We start from the raw sequence: 18,580 nt of genomic DNA on the forward strand, positions 1-18,580 counted from the left end.
TAAAAAAATTGTGTTGATTTTAAGCAGATACACAGGCGCTCGTGAATCCAATCAAGCCAAGCAAATGCCATTTAAAAGACAACGTGAAAGCAATTTACCGGAGAGAGTTGTCCGTGTTTGGCGGGGGCAAGATGTGTTTTGAGAAGCCGAACGTGCGCTGGAATGCAACATTTTGAGGCACTTTATTGTGAGGGAATCAGATCTGCTTGTGGCCGACAACGATGTAATCAAGGCCGCTATAGCCCCAGTGTGGAGTCTTCATTTACATAGATAGTCGAGACATGGGCTTCACTCTTTCCATTAGATCATCTTGCGACGGTATGAAAAGAGTAAAGATGGTCACTGCGGATGCACAATTGGTCAGCGTCATTCTCCGTATAGCTTTCATGGTGAGTTGGTAAACTTGACTTTTTTAAGCACAGTGTGTGGGATTGTATTCGAGTCTTTGGCTTTTACATGTTGGTACTCTAATTTGCATCATTGGCGTGTATTATAGTTTTTGAATTTCAAAAAAAAGTTTATTTGAGATTTCCCTCCCCCGCGTTGGTAATTCATTACAGCAGTGTTCGCAGGAAGTTTAGGCTCTTCAGTGAATTCTGTGTGAGTCATGTCTTTTAATTTAAAGAAGAAGAACGATAATTTAATTGAATGGCCACCCACGGCATATATTGCGAAGATCCCTTATCAAAATTTCAAATGTTTTGGTTGTGTGCGCAGTAAGGGCGATTCACAATACTGCGCCTCTAAGAGTTTGCAACGCGTTGACTAATCACAGAGCGCGAAATCTGTCGACCCTTTCCAAACGTGCATTGGGTCGACATGTGATTGATCAACGCGTTGCAAACTCTTGGAGGCGCACTACTGTGAATCGCCTGTATTACACTTTTACTTGTTAAAAGCATGGATTTGGCGTTTTATTTACAGGCGACATTCGTTTCTCAAGTTTCAAGTTCAAGCGAAGTTTGTAAGTTCTTTGTCCTTTTTTTTCAAATTCTGAAAATCTGATTGCCTATGAGCATGATTGTAATGCCAAATTGGTTCCGTGAAAAGAAAGAAAGAAAAAGGCGGGACATGTTTCCTGTCGGCTGTTATGTATTTTATTTTATTTAACCAACAGTGGAAAAAAACCTTGAAATTAGTAACTCTTGATCCGACACAGGCTGACTCAAATAGTCATTCCACATTTCCGTTTGCTATCTCGTTCAACATGAGCTGGTACCGGGTGTCGTGAGAATTTCAGACCTTCATAAAATCAGGACTAATTTTTCATATTAGGACTTTTCATCCTCTGTTACCACTGTAGTTAATTGTCAATGTCAAATGCATGCTCAATTTGGGCGTGCTAAAGTGCCATTATGTAAAACTAAATGCACAAGCACACCAAAGTAAGGGTCATAACTGTGCGTGTGAGAAGACTAGCCCAGGTTGGACATACCTTCTTTACACTGCCGCAAATGCGAGGGTATGAATTCATCCTTCCATACCTTACCTGACGGAGGTTGCAAACATTTCGTTCACGTGCTCCTTATGTCCGGAAATGCCCAAATGCTGTGGATGGAACAAGTTGTCATTGGGCGACTTGTTTGTAGAAAATATACGTAACTCCATGTTTCCGTCGTAAATATCCCAAACCTTTCGTGCGAAGACTTTACACGCGCGCAAACGAGATGCACAGCGACGGCAGGCAAAGTCTGGGTCTCCGTTTTATATGCACTGTGAAAGGTTCAAATTATCAAATTTATTTGCTTTAAATTTGATTCCTGATGACGCCATCATGACGCCAACCTTGGAGGCATACCTTTGGATCAGGGTTGATTTTAGCCAACTTTCAAGTTCTGAGGTTGTAATGTTGCCTGAAGAAATGTTGTCAGGGAAAAATGAAGAAAGATGGAATTTTACAATTTCAAAAGTGTCATTAGGTTGAGCCAAATCACCTTAAATCCAAATAAAACCAATCACTCACCTGGTGTAAGACAAAGGAAACACCAACTTTTTCTCCGTGTGTTATTACAAAGTAGCTCTGAGGCTACAGAGGAGAGCATTGACGTCACGCGGCGAGCAAAGGAGCATCCCCTCCCCCATAATGAAAATTATGAAAAACATTATGAAAAAAAAAGGAGGGAATCTCGAGGAGGATGGGATTGCCCAATTGGCTTGAGACCAGTCACCCAACGAATAAGGTATCAGTTGTGGGTGTACAATAGTTGTACACACGGTTGTACATACAGATGGGGACGCAGCATGCTGAAGAGGAAGATTTTTTTTCAGCCGAAAGTTGCCAGCCCGTTCACAGTGTCTTTAGCGTGGAAGATACCATGCGCCTTATCTTTATCTTAAAGGTTTTTCATTGTCCACACTACGTGTTTAATAGGGCCTACACACATTCGTCGTCTCTGATACTACCGACTTGGCAGATGATGAAAATGAAACTTGCCCAATAAACGTGGGACACTGTGTGTGGCTATGCTTCATTTTCCCACGAGAATAAACAAGACAGCTGTTCATGGCAATCATTCCTCGCTATTTAATCATCCCCTTTGTCAAATATTTACTGAAATCTTGATGCAAATTGATCGCCACGGAAGAGAAAAAACAATTTATGTGTTATTAAATTTTAAGACGCCAGGTTGGCTCCATTATATTTATACAGGTGTCATTTTGAAGATAACAGCTGAACATTGCTAAATATGCCAGCAAAAACAAAATGTCCCCACAAGGTGCTTTTATCGGAACTCTGGAAGTAACATTATACTTGAGATCATTTTTCTCACAGGATGGAGGTACGATTATAGGCAAGTTGGCAACTCCCTGAAACAGTTTTTTTTTTCGAGGAATGGCGGTATTCTAAAAAAAAAAGTCAACGAGTCTTTAGCTGGACCAAGGGAGGGTGCAATTTTTTAAGCTCCTTTGGTCGAAACTACACTTCGCTGATTCACGAACGACCACAAAACGCACGCGTTACGGTCGCATACCAAGAAAACGAACATTCCCGACCAATATGGCTTTTTTAACGATGAAAGATCTCCTGTCACAAATTGTCACGGGGTGATGATATCCTGAAAGTAATATGTCAGTTTTCTGAGATATAGTCTGAGAAACTTTATCACTCGACGAAGACATCCCGAAAGTAGGATGTCGACTTCCGAGAACAATTTTATCATTTTCGGGATATCGACATCCCTAGATAATACATTTTCTACAAATGTCGACGTCATCCTACTCTCATGATGTTGTCAGATTGTGATTTATTTTCGGCTGTCGATATTCTTCTCTCCAAATGTCATCTCTTAAAAGTTCACCAGAATAATTATTGCATCAAAAGATGTCGTCATCCTTCAATGTATTATCCAAGGATGTCGATACCCGTGAAGTCTTGTATTCCTTAAATAAAATAAATCGGATTGCACGTCCACATCTCTCAAGAGGGCATAAGGAATAAAATGAGCAGCGCACTTGTATTTCAAATAACGTTCAAGCATGTAGTTTTTGCATATTTTTGTCATTGCAACATTGGAAAACGTTATTTTCTTCACAAAAAGACCAGAATTTTAGAAGTGCTGTCCGACCTGGTAGCTCATTATCTCGGACTTTTGTAAATGATCCGTTTTTGTAATTTTATATGGTCTTTTACAATATTGTGGGAGGAGGGCTGTTAAATAATCGTAATTATAATAACAGATTTCCTAAACCTTAGTTTGGTTGCATGAGACTCATATGTATCATTGGCCTTTTTCCTCCTTTTCGAAACTGTACTAAAAGCAGTGCAAGAAGTCTGAGCTAATTACTTCTGGCTAGCCAGAAATTCTCGAAAGTAACATCTTTTCGGCCGTGGCAATGTTTTTATTGTCTTTTTATAGACCCCTTTGGTTTAGGAGAAAAACTCCATCAGCACCTGTGGCAGGCTTTTTTACAATATTTAATTGATTGTTCAGGAAGATGTTTCGGTGCAGAGAACTTTTGTCTTTGCACACGCCGTCTATTTGGAGCGTTTGTGTTACTTGTGCCGATATGTATACATTCATTTTACAACGAATGTCATGGTTTGTTGCAAGCGTCACGCTTCAAATTGCCTGCCTCGTGCAGAACCGGTGTAAAACAAAAGGTGTCAACATTGCAAAGCGACTTGAGTTTCATGTCTTGCTCAACATCTACATTTCACCCACTGTCATGCTGGATTCCTAGACCAAATGCTAATGCTGGATAGAGGTATCCTCCGTGTGAACACTTCAGATGCCACATGGAGATACTCAGCCGACGACAGTGCCACGGAGCTTGACAAGATACTTCGAGGAAATCTGGAAGACAGGGTGTACACTGACGACACTGACAAGCAGTGGCACTATCAAGTAGCCGTATTCAGGTACGTGCCATTGGTCCAATTGTCTCCAAAAGCCTAGTACTGTGCTGCTCTGGGTTTGGGGTCCTATGCGTGTTGCGGGCTATTCACGTCATACTAACTGCAGGCAAAAGACAGAAAATATCTCAGATGTTAAAGCTTGATGGTCAAATTGTGGCCGATTCTCGAGCCGGGAGTATTAAAGAATTATTAATTGAGGTCTCAAACGGCGTCAGGCATGCTATCAGCGGGCCTGTATTTACAATCAGTTTTAATGCGTGGACAGACGGACAGAAAACCAACAGACACACAGCATCAATCATACTTTTGACAAGCAATGCGTGCATGTGTGCGTGTTCTTTGGTATTCCATTGCCTGTTTATTCAAAAAAGTGAACGCTATCAGAACTCCCTCGTAAAATAAATAGAGCCTCTGAGGATGGAAAGGTTGTGCCCCTCTGAGATGTCCAACTAATTTCCTTCGTCAAAAAATCAAGATAAAACTTTCTTTAAACATGCAAACACTGCACATGCAACGTGGAAAGTAAAATATACACAACTTAGATAACATAATTGTGTACCTATTCAAAAGGGAAGATTAAAACCGGGGGGGGCTGAAGAATTTGTGTTTATAATTTGACCATACGTGCTTTTATACGTGCACTCTTCATATCATAGGCTTGTCCGAAACCAAATTTTCGGGGAGGCGGCATTTTTTTCGGAGGGGAGTGCTGAAATATCTGGAAATTTACCTTTTAGCCTTTCTAGGACTTGTTACAGTCCTTTGAGGGAAGAAGTGAAAGAGCAACCCAAATCGCCTTTTTGATCATTAAAAAAATCGACCAATGAATTTTATGGGCGATAGAGCAACGTTGATTGTGTGTATTTTCAATGCCAGGCATAATGGTAGCATAGTTCTAAACGGGAGTCTCCAAGTTTCCTTCTCTGGTGGGCCGGCTGTTTCTGTGGAGAGTCTGCATGGGGACATCAAGATCGCTACCCGTCTTATACTGGATGGCTATCTGAACCTCGCCAGTGAAACTGGGTCGTTAGGAGGCTATGGTGGTACCTAAGATTTCCCCTTACATTTCATTGCGTGCAACTTTACCCTTACCCTTTGTTCTTGTATTGTTGGCTTTGGCATTGTAAGGGACTTGGAGGTTACAATACATATTTTTTAATTGAGCAGTAGGGCATATATCAATCTCGCAGGGTTACCTGTGGCCCCTTCAGAAATGTTTTACAGGTGCTTGTATTTTAATTATGTCTTAACTCTAATAAGCCCCATTAAAAACCTTAAACCGGAGCTGGCTGATCACAGGGCGGTTTCAACTCCTGCAAATCTTACCGGTGCAGTACCAAATTTTACTGAAACTCGAATGATTTCTGCATGTGCAAAAATAAACGGAATCTATATCTGTGGCTGTATGTTTGAATCTTTATGAAGTCAAACTTTAAAAACGATCCTGAAGTCATACAGACTTTACACGAAATTAACGTGCGGGGGCACAAAGTGATAAGAATTAACAGAGGGTGGGTTCTGTTTAGGGTACCGGTTAAGAAGAGCGTGAGGATTTCCAAATCTTCCGGGGAAAAAATCAGCTGATTTCTCGTTCTACATTAACCCTCCTCATTAGCAAGACGCGGACCAGGAGGTGGAGGTCTCTTGGCAGAAGACGGTAAACCTCCGAAACCCCCAGGCGGTGGGGGCCACGGGGGCACCGGAGGGGAAGCCTTCATCGAGAGGACGTTGTCCCTGTCGGGTGACAAACTGATTTGGAAGGAGACTAAGTATGGTTACCCGTATCTGATCGGAGATGGTTACCATCTACTTGGAGGAAGTGCAGGTATTAGGGTAACCTCAGTGAGACATAAGTCAGAAAACTAAATTGGAATTAAGAATTACTTACAATGTTGTATTTGTGTACGAACATCTTGAAAAAAAGAACGTTTAAATCTCAGTCAACATAACTGGTCATGTGCCTTGTAAGAACCCATACCACGAGCTGGTGCATCCTCAGTTCATTATTTTCAATGTTGAACCGAATGGGTGCTGGGGTCTGCTAGCCTTGATTGGCTAGGGCCTTTCATTTTGTGTTAGATGGAATTTTCCAGATTGATTGAACCAAATATCTTTACCTTCCGCAGGTGGGAAGATTGAATATGAACCAAATGTTCTGGTTTTTGGAAATCCTAAAGGTGGAGGAGCGCTGGAAGTGACCGCTAAAGGAAAGATCACCATTGGTAAAAAGAGAAGGGAAATCAGATACATATCATAAGTTGCATTGCATAAGAGGGTGAAAACGAGATGCGATCATCATTGAAATCCGGATGAGCATTGTATGTACCCAAGGGCTTTTTGGCCGTTTTGTTGATGGATCTTTGTCAATTAAGGACAGAGTTGGTTGCCTAGGTTGTGGATTGTCTGCGCTAAACAAGGCGACCGGTGTGCATATACGTTTTTGTTAATCATTCTCCTATTTCACCTTTACGCCCAACCGTTATTGGATCTTTGTAATACCTTGAATTACGTTAGAAACTCATTTTGATACGTGTTTCAAATTAACCTTATTTATCATGCAATCAAAACATTAATTGACATTATTAATTAACCATAGGTTGGTGTAACCGTTTTAACCTAGTAGTGCAGCCCGTCTAACCAGGATATTTTGCCTCCTCTCTGACGGGCTCTCGACCAATCAGAACGCTGGATTTTGTACCACGTGACCCTCATTAGCATAAAATGAGGATCGGGAAAATTCCATTGTTCACGGGGTATAGGTAATGTGTGAGGGGAAGGTCACGATATTAATAAATACAGGAACGTACCATTTGTTTGTTGGTCTTTGTGATCGATATAATCTGCTCGAGAGGGCGAGGTTAACTCGGGTATGTCTTGAAATAAGTACAAAACTGCATGTAGAGTACAGTAAATAAAATACCGCTTAATATAATGAACTTAATTGATGGCCCTTTTTAACACACGGATTATACTTATGTTGGCCGGGTATGTAGGTTAGAAACGCATGTATACGGTACATTCACAAGAACGTTATACAAGTATGTTGGATTAGAAATTCGTACATTTTGTTAAACATATTTTTTTTTGTTTTCAATATTGCTAACCTGACAGACTGAGCTTGAAAACAAGCCAGAAGTACTACATACTTTATTACAATACATCAAACTCAAAGATACAAATGAAGGTGATAAAGGTTCACTAACTATTCCAGCAATAAACAGTGATTAAACAAAATGTACTAGTTGACGCTGAATCACAAACAAATCACATTACATGTACACAACGACATTTATTAAATTATTATCAAAAGAGAGCGGCCAAATTACAAACAAGCTCTTCTTTTACAATAATAGATTGTGTAGCAATGGTTGAATAAGAAAGGTATCAAATCAATTCCCGCTTTTTATAATACACATGTGGTCTCTCGTACTTGATCCGCAAAATTTTCACTGCTTTAGATACAAAATTTGGAACACGATTGGCCAGATCCAATCATGTGGACACGGTAAAACTACTCAAACATTGCTTTCACCTTTTTGGGATTAATAGTCAAATCGTTAATAAATAAACATATGGGTGGGTAGAACTTTTTTCATATTTAGCCAATCATTGCATTTGTAAAACATTTGTTGGTAATCCCCAGCAAATTTGTCTCAGTGTATGCATTATGTTTGAGCAGAGAAATTTCCTACCAATCTGTGCCAAATGTATTCACTTTTTCATCACATTTTTAAAAATGCATTTTGTTGGTAATTTTTTTACCTGTAGCGTTTCATTGGCTGGTGAATATTTTCTTTGATTATTTCGTAAGCATGAGATACAGCAGTTTATGTTGTAGAGGGTGCAAATGGTAATGCTTTTCTCGTCGAGAAAAAGACAAGACTGTTTACTGTTTGATTACATACAATCTATATTCATTCATGCGCCTCGTTTACAATAGGCAGCCACGTATCGGCGGACGGACAACGTGGGATACCCTACGATGCTGCATTCCTTGATAGATATTCAGCTGAACCATGTGCAGGGGGAGGGAGCGGTGGTCTGATCAGGTTAAGAGCAAAGGAGGTAATGTTAACTCACTTTTGCAATATTGTGTAACTCATTTAAAGGCGTGTTCACTGTAAAAACCAACGCTCATTAAAAACGCGCTTTTGCGTTAATAGTAAATATCCGTTTGAAATTAAACACCATTTTTTGTTTTTTGGAAATACATGTAAACCTGTTTTGGTGTTCAGAAGGTGGTACCACCCGATAAATATGTTTTTTGTCTTGTTATTAACACCCAAATGTGTCGCTAACTTTATCAACACATCAACACGTAACTGTTTAAAAAATGAACACCGCAGCGTGTTTAGCTTGGGATTATTAACACCACAACAAGTTCGTCGAGTATAAAAAGGAAGATGTTTTAAAGGCGTTAAAACATTCATTCTTTTTACAATGTTAAAGCTGCCATTTTTGCATGTACAACTGGAAAATTAAATTCAAATTTGAAATACGCCCTGCTGTATATGTTTATGGTATAGCAAGTGCCAACGAAAAGTTGCCCCAGAATAATCTTTATGTTCACAATCGCACGTACATGGAATGGGCCATTTGCGTCTGTTACCGTAATATTGTGTTTATAGTCCGAAAGTAGAGAAGAGTCTTTTTAGATTAATGTGTCTTAATACCGGAAGTTCTATGTAAGCGCTCTCACTTCGTTCTATGCATTGTTCATCTGTACAGCTTATAGAATATATGCTTCAACTGCCTTTCACTAGGTTACGCTTCGCAATCTGATACCATCGAGCGAGCTATTCTTTCTTTCATTTTTAGTCACATTCAAAAGTTTAATGTCTTCTAAAGTTTCCTTCCACGCACTGCTTTACTGTGGAATTCCCAGATTCTATCCTGTTTTCGAGGTACATACAATCTATAGCAAAGTGGCATCTTTACATTAAGGTTTCTTCCATGTTGAATTCTGTATATTGCATTGAGACGTCCGATTAGTAAACAAACAGAACAAAACAAAACTAAACAAAAGACTTCTAGGTGTTAAACTTACACTGCTTTGTGTGGAAATCGAACTGCTTCCATACAGTGGCTTAGAACATGCAAGGTGTTAAGTCAAATTGGTAACATATTACCTAATTCCTGTCATTCTTTTTCTTCAGTGACGTTTCTTTAGATTTTTTTGCAATAATATCATATTATAATTTTGTAAGAATTTTTTTTAGTATTAGGTTTCATATCCTTCCACGGCTTTCAGATTGAGGTCCGCCATGACGGTTTTCTCTCTGTGAGGGGGGCCGATGGTGCCCAGAATACCGACAACGGCAGTTACTGCGGCGGAGGAGGGGCTGGAGGCATTATCGAGTTCCAGATCTCGGACAGGGTGCACGGATATCTGCTGGGAGACCACCTGTTCCTTAACGGTGGCATGGGAACTAAGCTAGGTGGTCGAGGCAGGCTGGAGATAACAAGTAAACATCTGTTTGTGTTACAAGTATATGCTATTTTAATCATTCACGTAATTGGTGATAGGTTGGTATTTTCTATGCGTTGTTTTTCAGTTAGATTTTTGACTTTCAAGCGACTGAATATCTGTGGCTCTCGTTCGTTGAAGTGTCTTGACTTTAATAAGAATGACCCTAAAAAGGATCTAAACAAAAGGATCGGCCGTATTTTATCGAGTTGTTTATTGGGTATTGATGTCTATAGGACGGTTGGGTCTTTTTTTAACCCTTGTATAGTCTCACTGGGAGGTTATTTTTGTAAAGTTTCACTCGCAGCTGGTTTGGAGAAGAAAAGGACTTTGAAAACGAGGTTGCTGGTGGTCCTGAAAACTATCCATCACCGCCTAAGTTCAAATTCAAAGGGGAGCTGAGATTACTTCTTGAATTCAAAGAAAGAATCAACCATTGATCAAATTCAAGTCAAATATATACACATCAACCTTCATTTGTAAATCTACTTTAAAATTCTAAACAAACCTAATTGTCTGGTATTTCATTTATTTCGAATATTATTTTTGTCACTTTACTTACGCTCTTGCTATCCGGTTTGACCGCGGGAACCTCGACAGATTTCATGCCCCGAAATGGTGAGTCAGTGTTTCTCTGTGTAGTAAGAAAGGCCGCGCAAATAATTTTTTGTTTACAATGAAGTAAAGTTTTCATGCATTTGTGCAAGTAAGTTTAAATAAATCAAAAGTACTGGAACAGCCGGCGCAATATAAAGATGAAACCTCAAGCTGTACACATTTCTTTCAGACGGCCACCGACAGCCGATGGACTGTGGCTGGCTTGTAGGGTTTTACGTTTCGAAAATTTCATATTGGGGGACCAGGGAGTTACACGGACCTCCAGTTAGGTGCAAACCCCATAGTTAAGCCAATGATTTGAAAGTGCCGACAAATTTATCACAGATAGACATGTACGTATCACCTTCCGGTTTTATATTTTTTAAGAGAAATTATATCTTCCAAAATATTTTCCTTGGTTTATTGTGCATGAGAACGTGAATACATCCTTCGCTTTCTTGCATCTTCTGTGAGTGTATCATAAAATGGAGTGGTCTTGGTGTGCATAGGATCCAGAAGCTGTGACGACAGTGTGGTTGACTGTGATTGTACCTCACAGCCATCGATGACAGTGTCACCTTCCGTGACCGGATCACCTGGGGAACCGAACGAAGGGTGTCCGACGGTCCAACCAGCGCCGTGCGACTGCAGCGAGTGCCCCGAGGCCACGAGTCCGATGACAGAGGTTGGTACGAGCGACTGTGGCGACGCCGTCACGTGCCAGACAACCTCTGAGGCAACAGACCGTGATTGCAGCAAGACAGTGTGTCCGACGGTCCCTGACGAAGGGGTCAGCTGCAAATGCCCTGAAAACACTGACAGTCCGGTGAGTATCAGAACTGGAGAAGGCTTTAAAACTGTCACAACTGTCGTGAGTACAACACTTTCCTACCAAGGAAAATTCCAGATTATAGGTATCTTTAAGTATCATCATATACAGAGGAAGGACACAGGAGTTTGAACTAGAGCGCAGCGAACGCTGGCGACGCACCATCTGTTTCACAACCACGAAATCCCTTTGTACCCTTTGATCGCAGCTGCAATTTGTCGCTGGTAATCTACATCCTTAAAACTTTGCGCACTGGGGTATAGTAAATTGGATATTCATGCTTTGTTTGTGCTTGGTATTATCTCATGACAACATCAAATTTAATGCTTGCACAGCTGCTTGCATTACGCTGTGTGCCCTAAATCTATATGTGCTGTTATTGCCCTTAATGAGCTATCTCATCTGGAGTTATTTTGGGAATAAATAGCCCAGTTGTTTACAAGATTTTGTGTTTTGTTTGAATCATTTTTATTATGGCATTTGTACAAAAGCTAGTCTTAGCCAAATTCGCCAAATACCAAGTCTTTGAACACTGATGTATTGGACGGAGGAGACTAGAATTACAAACTTTGCATGGATAATGGAACAGTGTATCAATTTTTTAAAAGTTTATTTACATTGGCAAACGTGGGTCTAATACCAGGGATTTCTCTCTCTATTTCCCATTGCTAGTATTGCCAGGCGCCGCTTCTCCAGTTTAAGATGCAGGCAGTAATCGGGCATTTTCGGAATGTTTTCTATTATCCCTCTGACTTGGCGGTGACCATCACTGAACACTTTGAAGTGCCACAAATACAACTCCTTCTGTGTCTTTCCTCCATGGTATAATGTATGAAAGTACTAAAACTACAAGAAACAACATGAAAAAGAGTCCAAATTTCCTGTGTTTCAACACACTCTATATATTAACGCAACAAGACCACTGGATGAGAATATTGCTTTCTTTGTTTAAAGTCGAACCTTTGCAGGTCTATTGTTTGGTTTCGAAAAGAAACAACTTATGTTTAACTCACTTGTGCAAAATAATAAAAGAAGGTCCTTGTCAGAAATCTATAGAGATATCAAACATGGCTGTGAAATACTTTGAAGACGGTGTTTTTTAATTGGGGAAATTTTGGCGAAATCTGTTGGCTAAACATGAGCGAGGCTGGACTGATTTCATTTAGATTTTTTATGCACCAGAGGTTCCAGTCTACAAACGCGACAGACCAACTGCTTTTATCCTTTATTCGCATTTCCTGTTTGTTTAACCACTTTCAAATTGATTTTCTAAAGCATTTCCCAATTTTCAGCCTAGCACAACGGAAGCGCTCACACTCGACAATGCTGCACAATTTCTTGAAGTAAGTTATTTTTCCACTATAACAAGATAAACCTTTTTCAATGCCATTCAAGTCGAAGAAATATTTTAACAAAATACTAAGATGTATTTCATTGTTTCTCCTTTAATAGGAGGCCTTGGATGAAATTGGTGAATTCGGAGAAAATTCAACACGGGTAAGTTTCAAACTCATGGTCTTTGAGGTGATTCCTTAGAAGACCTGTTAACAATTTAACCCTCCATGACCTGTCGGCCATCATTACTTGTACATATATTCAAAGGAAGTAGTTGCAGTTAATGAAGTCCTCACAGACATGTAACACCGTTGTTGCATTCAATGCCGCAGGAAGGCGCCGTACAACTATTGGTGGCAACTGAAATTCTTGGCCTGAACTTGGGGAGCCGTCTTGCTGAGGCCCGGCAGCCTGGAGAAGTGGTCTCTGTGACGGCTGCGTCAGAGACTGTTGGTAACAACTTCGTAGTACCTTTCTGACTTTTGCTAACGTTACTGGCGATTTTTTTTAAATTCCTTTTATTTGTAGAAAAAAAGTGTCGGTTCTGGTTATTAACAGAGCCAGCAATGGGCAATTAGTGGATTACTCCAAAATAAAACCAGAACAGAGAAGCTCATGTGTAATGTCACATTTGATCAAAACCCATTAATGTGCCCAGTCAAGAAATTTGCCTCCAGTTGCATATTTATTTTTTCACTGAAATGTAAACTTCGTTTAGTGTTCAGTAGAAGTATTCCTTATTTATGGTTGATAATGTTCCTGTGAGATATTTGTTTGAAAACCTTTTTGAATTTCTTTTTTTGGGGGGAGGGTTTGTGTTCAAGGCCAGCCATGATAGTTTGCCCACCGTACGGTTGGCACTTTTGACGTAGCAAAACAAGGATATACAACGTCATTGTTCCAGAATGCCGCATACCTCTTGTTCTCATCTCTTTTGATGTATGCTATTTTTGTTTCAAGCTATGCAAGTGCAGGTCGATGACGCAAACGCATTTAGCGGCGTCGCCTTCCCCAATGTCTCAGACCTCATCTTCAGCTCGGACGGATGGAGGGCGCCCTTTCTCTCCCAAGAAATCACGGAGTTCCATGCGAAAGAAAACATCTCAGGTAATTTCTTTTTTTTTTAACTTCTGCACTTCGTTGACATTATGATACAAGAAAAACTCCACCATCAAAGGAAGTAATTAGGGTGTTACGTCACTACATGTACTTGGGGAAGAAATGAAGGGTTTTTTATGCTGGTTTAATTTAGCTCTGATAAACAAAACATGATTATCCCTGAACAACGGGGGCGCTATTCATCAAAGGTAAACACCACTCACAGGTGCTAAAGCCCCGTTACATTTTACCGCCAAACATTGTACCTAATCTAGCCTGAGTTGCAGTTTACCCCATATCTGAATGTAACCGCTGAAGGGCCAAAATGATGTAGCCCCAACCTTGTATGTAAAACAGAAGTGCAGCGGTTTTAATTTGAACCCCCAGAGCCCAAACCGTAAATGTAGCCCACAACTGCCCGTGTCTTTGTGCGACGCGATCCCTATTAATGAAGTCCCAATAGTATACGGGGTTAATATGGGATATCGCCCTATGTTGCGACTGAGCCTCATTTCCTATCCGGCTACGTTTTGGCACCGCAAATCGTCACCTGGGAGATTTTGACATCCCGTGAAAATGTATCACGGTACGAGGAATACAACGCTGAAAGGCAGGATGCCATGTGCCAAATCTTTCATCACTTCCCATTTGCCATCTTTAGTATTATGGCAGGAACACAAGAAGACAACTTCGGAACATTAACTATCTGGTGATATTTTCTCTACCTCTCGACAACGTAATGGATGGTATCGCCCAAACTCTGAATCATATGCGCCTGAAACGCTTTTAATTCTTAAAGAGTGGACAGGGTTAAATAGCTTATTTAGACATCAGCTAAAATGTTACATACTGAAATGGACCCCAGTATCAAGCTTTTCAAAAAAAGGGTGCTGACGGCCGTTGACAGTCAAACAGTTTGCTGTTCTTCAGTATTACACAAATTAAAAGAACATACAACAAAATCGATGGGATGACAATAGACACAAGTACCTCCCCCCCCCGTCACAAAGAGAGAGATTGAGCGAGCACTTACTGGTTGTTGTGCTCAGCGCATACAGAAAGACCCTTTTTGCGTTTGCGAAATGTACTCTGTTCGATAACCGCGCTACCTTGCAGTCGCACGAGTTGCACCGACCCAACTGACGTCACTGTTAAATAACAAACCTCCCTATTATCGTATCAACATGTAGATAAAACAGGTATGGAAGATAGATGAAATTCAAATTAGGGAACGAATGAATAGTTAAGGTTCCGGACACCTTGACCTCCACATCGAAAAAGGAATGCGACTTTCAGTTTTACCTCATCAGTGGTACACTGGAACAGTTCACTAAAGAAAATAAAGAAAAAGATTTGGGCTAGGAGGAAATGCCATTACTCATGCGTTAGTGAACTGCCGGAGATACCCACTGTGGGAATGTATTTTTTAAAGAATATTTGCCGCCGGTACTGTTATGATTCCGAGGAAATCACATTTTCGACAGCCCTTTTGCCGGCGAGGTAACTGTCTCTTGGGTATGAAGCATAGGACGACATCGCGGGAACTATCTTTATGCGATCTTATTGTGCAGTGGTGACTAGTAGTTCTTAATCAAGTTAAGTGCTTACATTGACCGAATACACTTAGACCCCGACTGTTTGTCCCATTCAAGTAAGTGGGTGTCTAAGAATCGAGGGTCTGTGAAATGAGGATTTTATGGAAATATTTGTGTCATAGAATCCGCCGATATTACTGACTTTATTTTCGCTGAGACTGATTTTGTGTGGTCAATGTATTTCGTATACAGATAGCGCGAACCGACTTTTAAGCTGATTTTTTTTCTCTCAATTTTGTATTGAAGTTTGAAAGTTAACCATTAATAGACGTGCATGCCTTTTGTTTCAAGAAAATACAAAAAAAAAATTTTTTTAAAAAGCTTTCGTAAGGCAAGGATTATCATTGTCGACACCATTGTGATGTTCGGCCTTCAGTTCACCCCATTTTTCGTCAAGTGTTGACCTGACAAGTGTGATTGCTCTTAAAAGCTGGTTCACACTTCGGGCGAATGCGACAGCAAAGGGAACTGGAGTCCGCGAAACGTTTGCAGCGCAAGTCGTAAAGTTGAATAGTGTTCAATTTTGGCTAATTCGCAGCGCGAATATCTGATCTGACGTCACGAACGCGTTCGTATTCGCTTTCGTTCCCTGCGTGAACTGACTTTAAGATTGCGTTCAACCACTAAATAGCCGTTAAGCTTTCTCCGAAGAGGAAACCGCCGCACACAGTCGACTTGCTGCATGAAAGCATGAATAAATACAAGCAGCAGAACAAGCCCACAGTCTTTTTCAGCTGTCGAGTTGCAGTGCAACCGACGTGAACATGTGTCATGACTTATTCCAGTTATCACTGTCATTTTTGGTCATTTTGTGGCAAAACCTTCATAGATGGGTATGGTCCACTAATTTACAGCCAATTACTAGCCAAATAGCAGGGTGGGTCGTAAGTTACGACACAAATAACAGGGGAATGGCTTTGTCACAAGCTATTCAAAGGGATAGTCTGCGACACTAATTGGGATCGGATGCTTTATGATCTGCTTGTGATTCACTTGTGACGTCGTGCCTACAATCGATGCACAAGGGTGTTAAGAACCACAGAGAGCAACAGCTGCATGCCCACAATTACATTTATGAGATTCCCAGGACATAAGCCAAAACGGGGAAAATAAGACGACTTCTTCAAGGCAGAAGGAGGAGGGGGTCTTGCTTTGAGGCAAGGGAGTATTTGGAATTATAGAAGTCCTGTGGGCACTCTTTTGGTAATTTTAGTAATTTTGTGGGATGTTCCCATTTATTCATAACACCTTCCTTTCAAGTGTGAACATGGAGAAAGTTGTATATGACTTCAACAACTGACGCTCAACAAGTAAACCCGCAGAATCAAGGATGCCATCATCACGTTCCTGTACCGAAAATCATCTTTCACACTTATTGTTGGCTTTTGTTTCACCTGGTAGGCGACATAATTATTGTCAACGTGCTCTATGCAGACATTGGAGAGCTTTTGACTGGAACTGACCCAACAGAGGGGTATGTAATCGTATGTTATTGTAGACGTCAGTCACGCTATAAGAGTGGCGTGAGAAATTAAGGATCGGCACAGTGATTTGGAATTGTAAACTAAAGACGTGCTCATAGAACTCAAGAGTTTGTGGGTTATTCTGCAGATTTGTCACAACATATCGGTTCGATTAAAACCTGAAAGTTTGAAATATGTACGCCCTTTGGTAAGGTTCGTGTTACAAGTGGCTCAACCGAGGAAATTTGTGCAGTGATGGTTGTTTGGAATGTGTCTTGGGGGCAAAGCGGGCTCGATGTTGACCCCTCGATATAAACACGCAAGAGTAATGAACCGGGTGCTATCCGATAAGACAGGATTTAGACATCAGGCCTACCTCTCTGCATTTCACGAATTCCCTGACCATGTAAACCAGACTTGCTCTTATGAATTATATTTTTCGTGGAGGGAACTGGGATCAGGTAATTATTTCATATTTTCCTCATTGAAAAGGCAATAAAAATTCATGAGTATCGCGTAAGCTTCGTGCTATTCCCAGTGGTAGATCGTAGGATACTGCGTTAATGATACAATCTTCACTTGGGATTACTTAGTTTTTCCACCCACAAGCCCGTGTCGGTCAACAATTTGATTGCAGTGGGTTTTTGGTGTTCAATCAGCCGATTACAAGCTTGTCTGAAGAGTAGGTTTATTTGAATTTCAATCCAGTGGACGTTCACCTGGTCCTTCCGAACTCAGGTAGATCTTAAAACAGTAAACGTCATCTCGAGTATTTTCATTAAAACCTGAATTAATGAACAATCCCATTTTGTGAAGAATTGTCCCACTAGTGAACAGCCGTGTGGTCGGTACGTCTGTTGCCCTGAGTGAAAATGTAACTACTCACTTCACCTTGAGTGTTCGCATGACTGCCGAAAAGTTGAAGGTACGTTCAGGATGATGAATGTTGAGGCCAGGGAGACTCCGGCTAGACTGGTTCCCAGACATAAAATTCCTTAGGTCCAGACGCCACAATGGTTGAGTGACCAAATCAGGTGGAACTCCCCCCGTTTCCAAGAAATTTCCAAAATTGTCTAAAAATTTCGGAACCCATTTTCATTGCTTTTTCGTATACTGTCGTGAACTTTCAGAAGTATCCACAATGTATACACAGGCTGTCTTCTCTGTTTCTGACAACAGTACTCTGCTAATTTTTACGATACCCGTTATTTCTCCTTATTCTTAATTTGCGATTGAATGCTGTACTGTTGCACAACATTCGAAGAAGGGGACTTTTAATTATGACATAAATTTGTAGCAGGCACGCACAAGCTACATCCCAATTAATGGCGTCATACATCTTCCATTGCGTTTGTAGCATGCTCTGTACATGTATTGGTCTGTGGTGGCTACTGGACCTAGAATTTATGCACTTCTAAGGAATTGGGTCTGGGAACCAGATTTAGGCATTGCTTTCTTACGTAGCCTTGTCCATGCAAAACTAAACTGGCCTGCTTTGAATGGGTGGTAACTATGAAATACGCACTCCCATCTTACATCCCCCCAAACGTAACACAAGTTTGATTCGAAATATTTTCTGACAGATTCCGTTTCTTATTTAGAGGTATTCAAATTGATGATTCAATATGCCATATTGAGAGTCAATCGTAATGGTAGCATGTTATTATCGGACGCATCGTCTTATATTGTGCTTTCTACATACTGCTTCTTTATTCAGAGAAATATTTCAGGGACCACCAGCTGCGTTTTCTGGGATTTCCATGCGCAGTAAGTCGTCAATCCTCATTCTCCCTCTCATGCAGCAATTTACCATTTCTATCAAATGAAATGGCATGAATT

General features: G+C 40.7%; 1 protein-coding gene across 1 annotated transcript in view; it reads left to right on the plus strand.

The window, feature by feature from the left end:
* Positions 1-6: 6 nt before the first annotated feature.
* Positions 7-18,580, plus strand: part of LOC110990057 (uncharacterized) — a 32,577-nt gene continuing 14,003 nt past the window's right edge. The window contains exons 1-17 of the mRNA XM_087138275.1: positions 7-389; positions 925-964; positions 4,183-4,360; positions 5,234-5,400; positions 5,973-6,182; positions 6,484-6,579; positions 8,298-8,422; positions 9,609-9,822; positions 10,425-10,442; positions 10,931-11,247; positions 12,543-12,593; positions 12,703-12,747; positions 12,918-13,038; positions 13,546-13,692; positions 16,680-16,752; positions 17,558-17,666; positions 18,459-18,508. Of these exons, the coding sequence (XP_086994401.1) occupies positions 282-389; positions 925-964; positions 4,183-4,360; positions 5,234-5,400; positions 5,973-6,182; positions 6,484-6,579; positions 8,298-8,422; positions 9,609-9,822; positions 10,425-10,442; positions 10,931-11,247; positions 12,543-12,593; positions 12,703-12,747; positions 12,918-13,038; positions 13,546-13,692; positions 16,680-16,752; positions 17,558-17,666; positions 18,459-18,508 (2,069 nt within the window). The 5' untranslated portion in view covers positions 7-281. The remainder of the gene's footprint in view (positions 390-924; positions 965-4,182; positions 4,361-5,233; positions 5,401-5,972; positions 6,183-6,483; positions 6,580-8,297; positions 8,423-9,608; positions 9,823-10,424; positions 10,443-10,930; positions 11,248-12,542; positions 12,594-12,702; positions 12,748-12,917; positions 13,039-13,545; positions 13,693-16,679; positions 16,753-17,557; positions 17,667-18,458; positions 18,509-18,580) is intronic.

This window comes from Acanthaster planci, linkage group LG06 (genome assembly GCF_054643075.1).
Source record: "Acanthaster planci isolate LZ-2023a linkage group LG06, COTS_SCS, whole genome shotgun sequence".
Taxonomy (NCBI): Eukaryota; Metazoa; Echinodermata; class Asteroidea; order Valvatida; family Acanthasteridae; genus Acanthaster; species Acanthaster planci.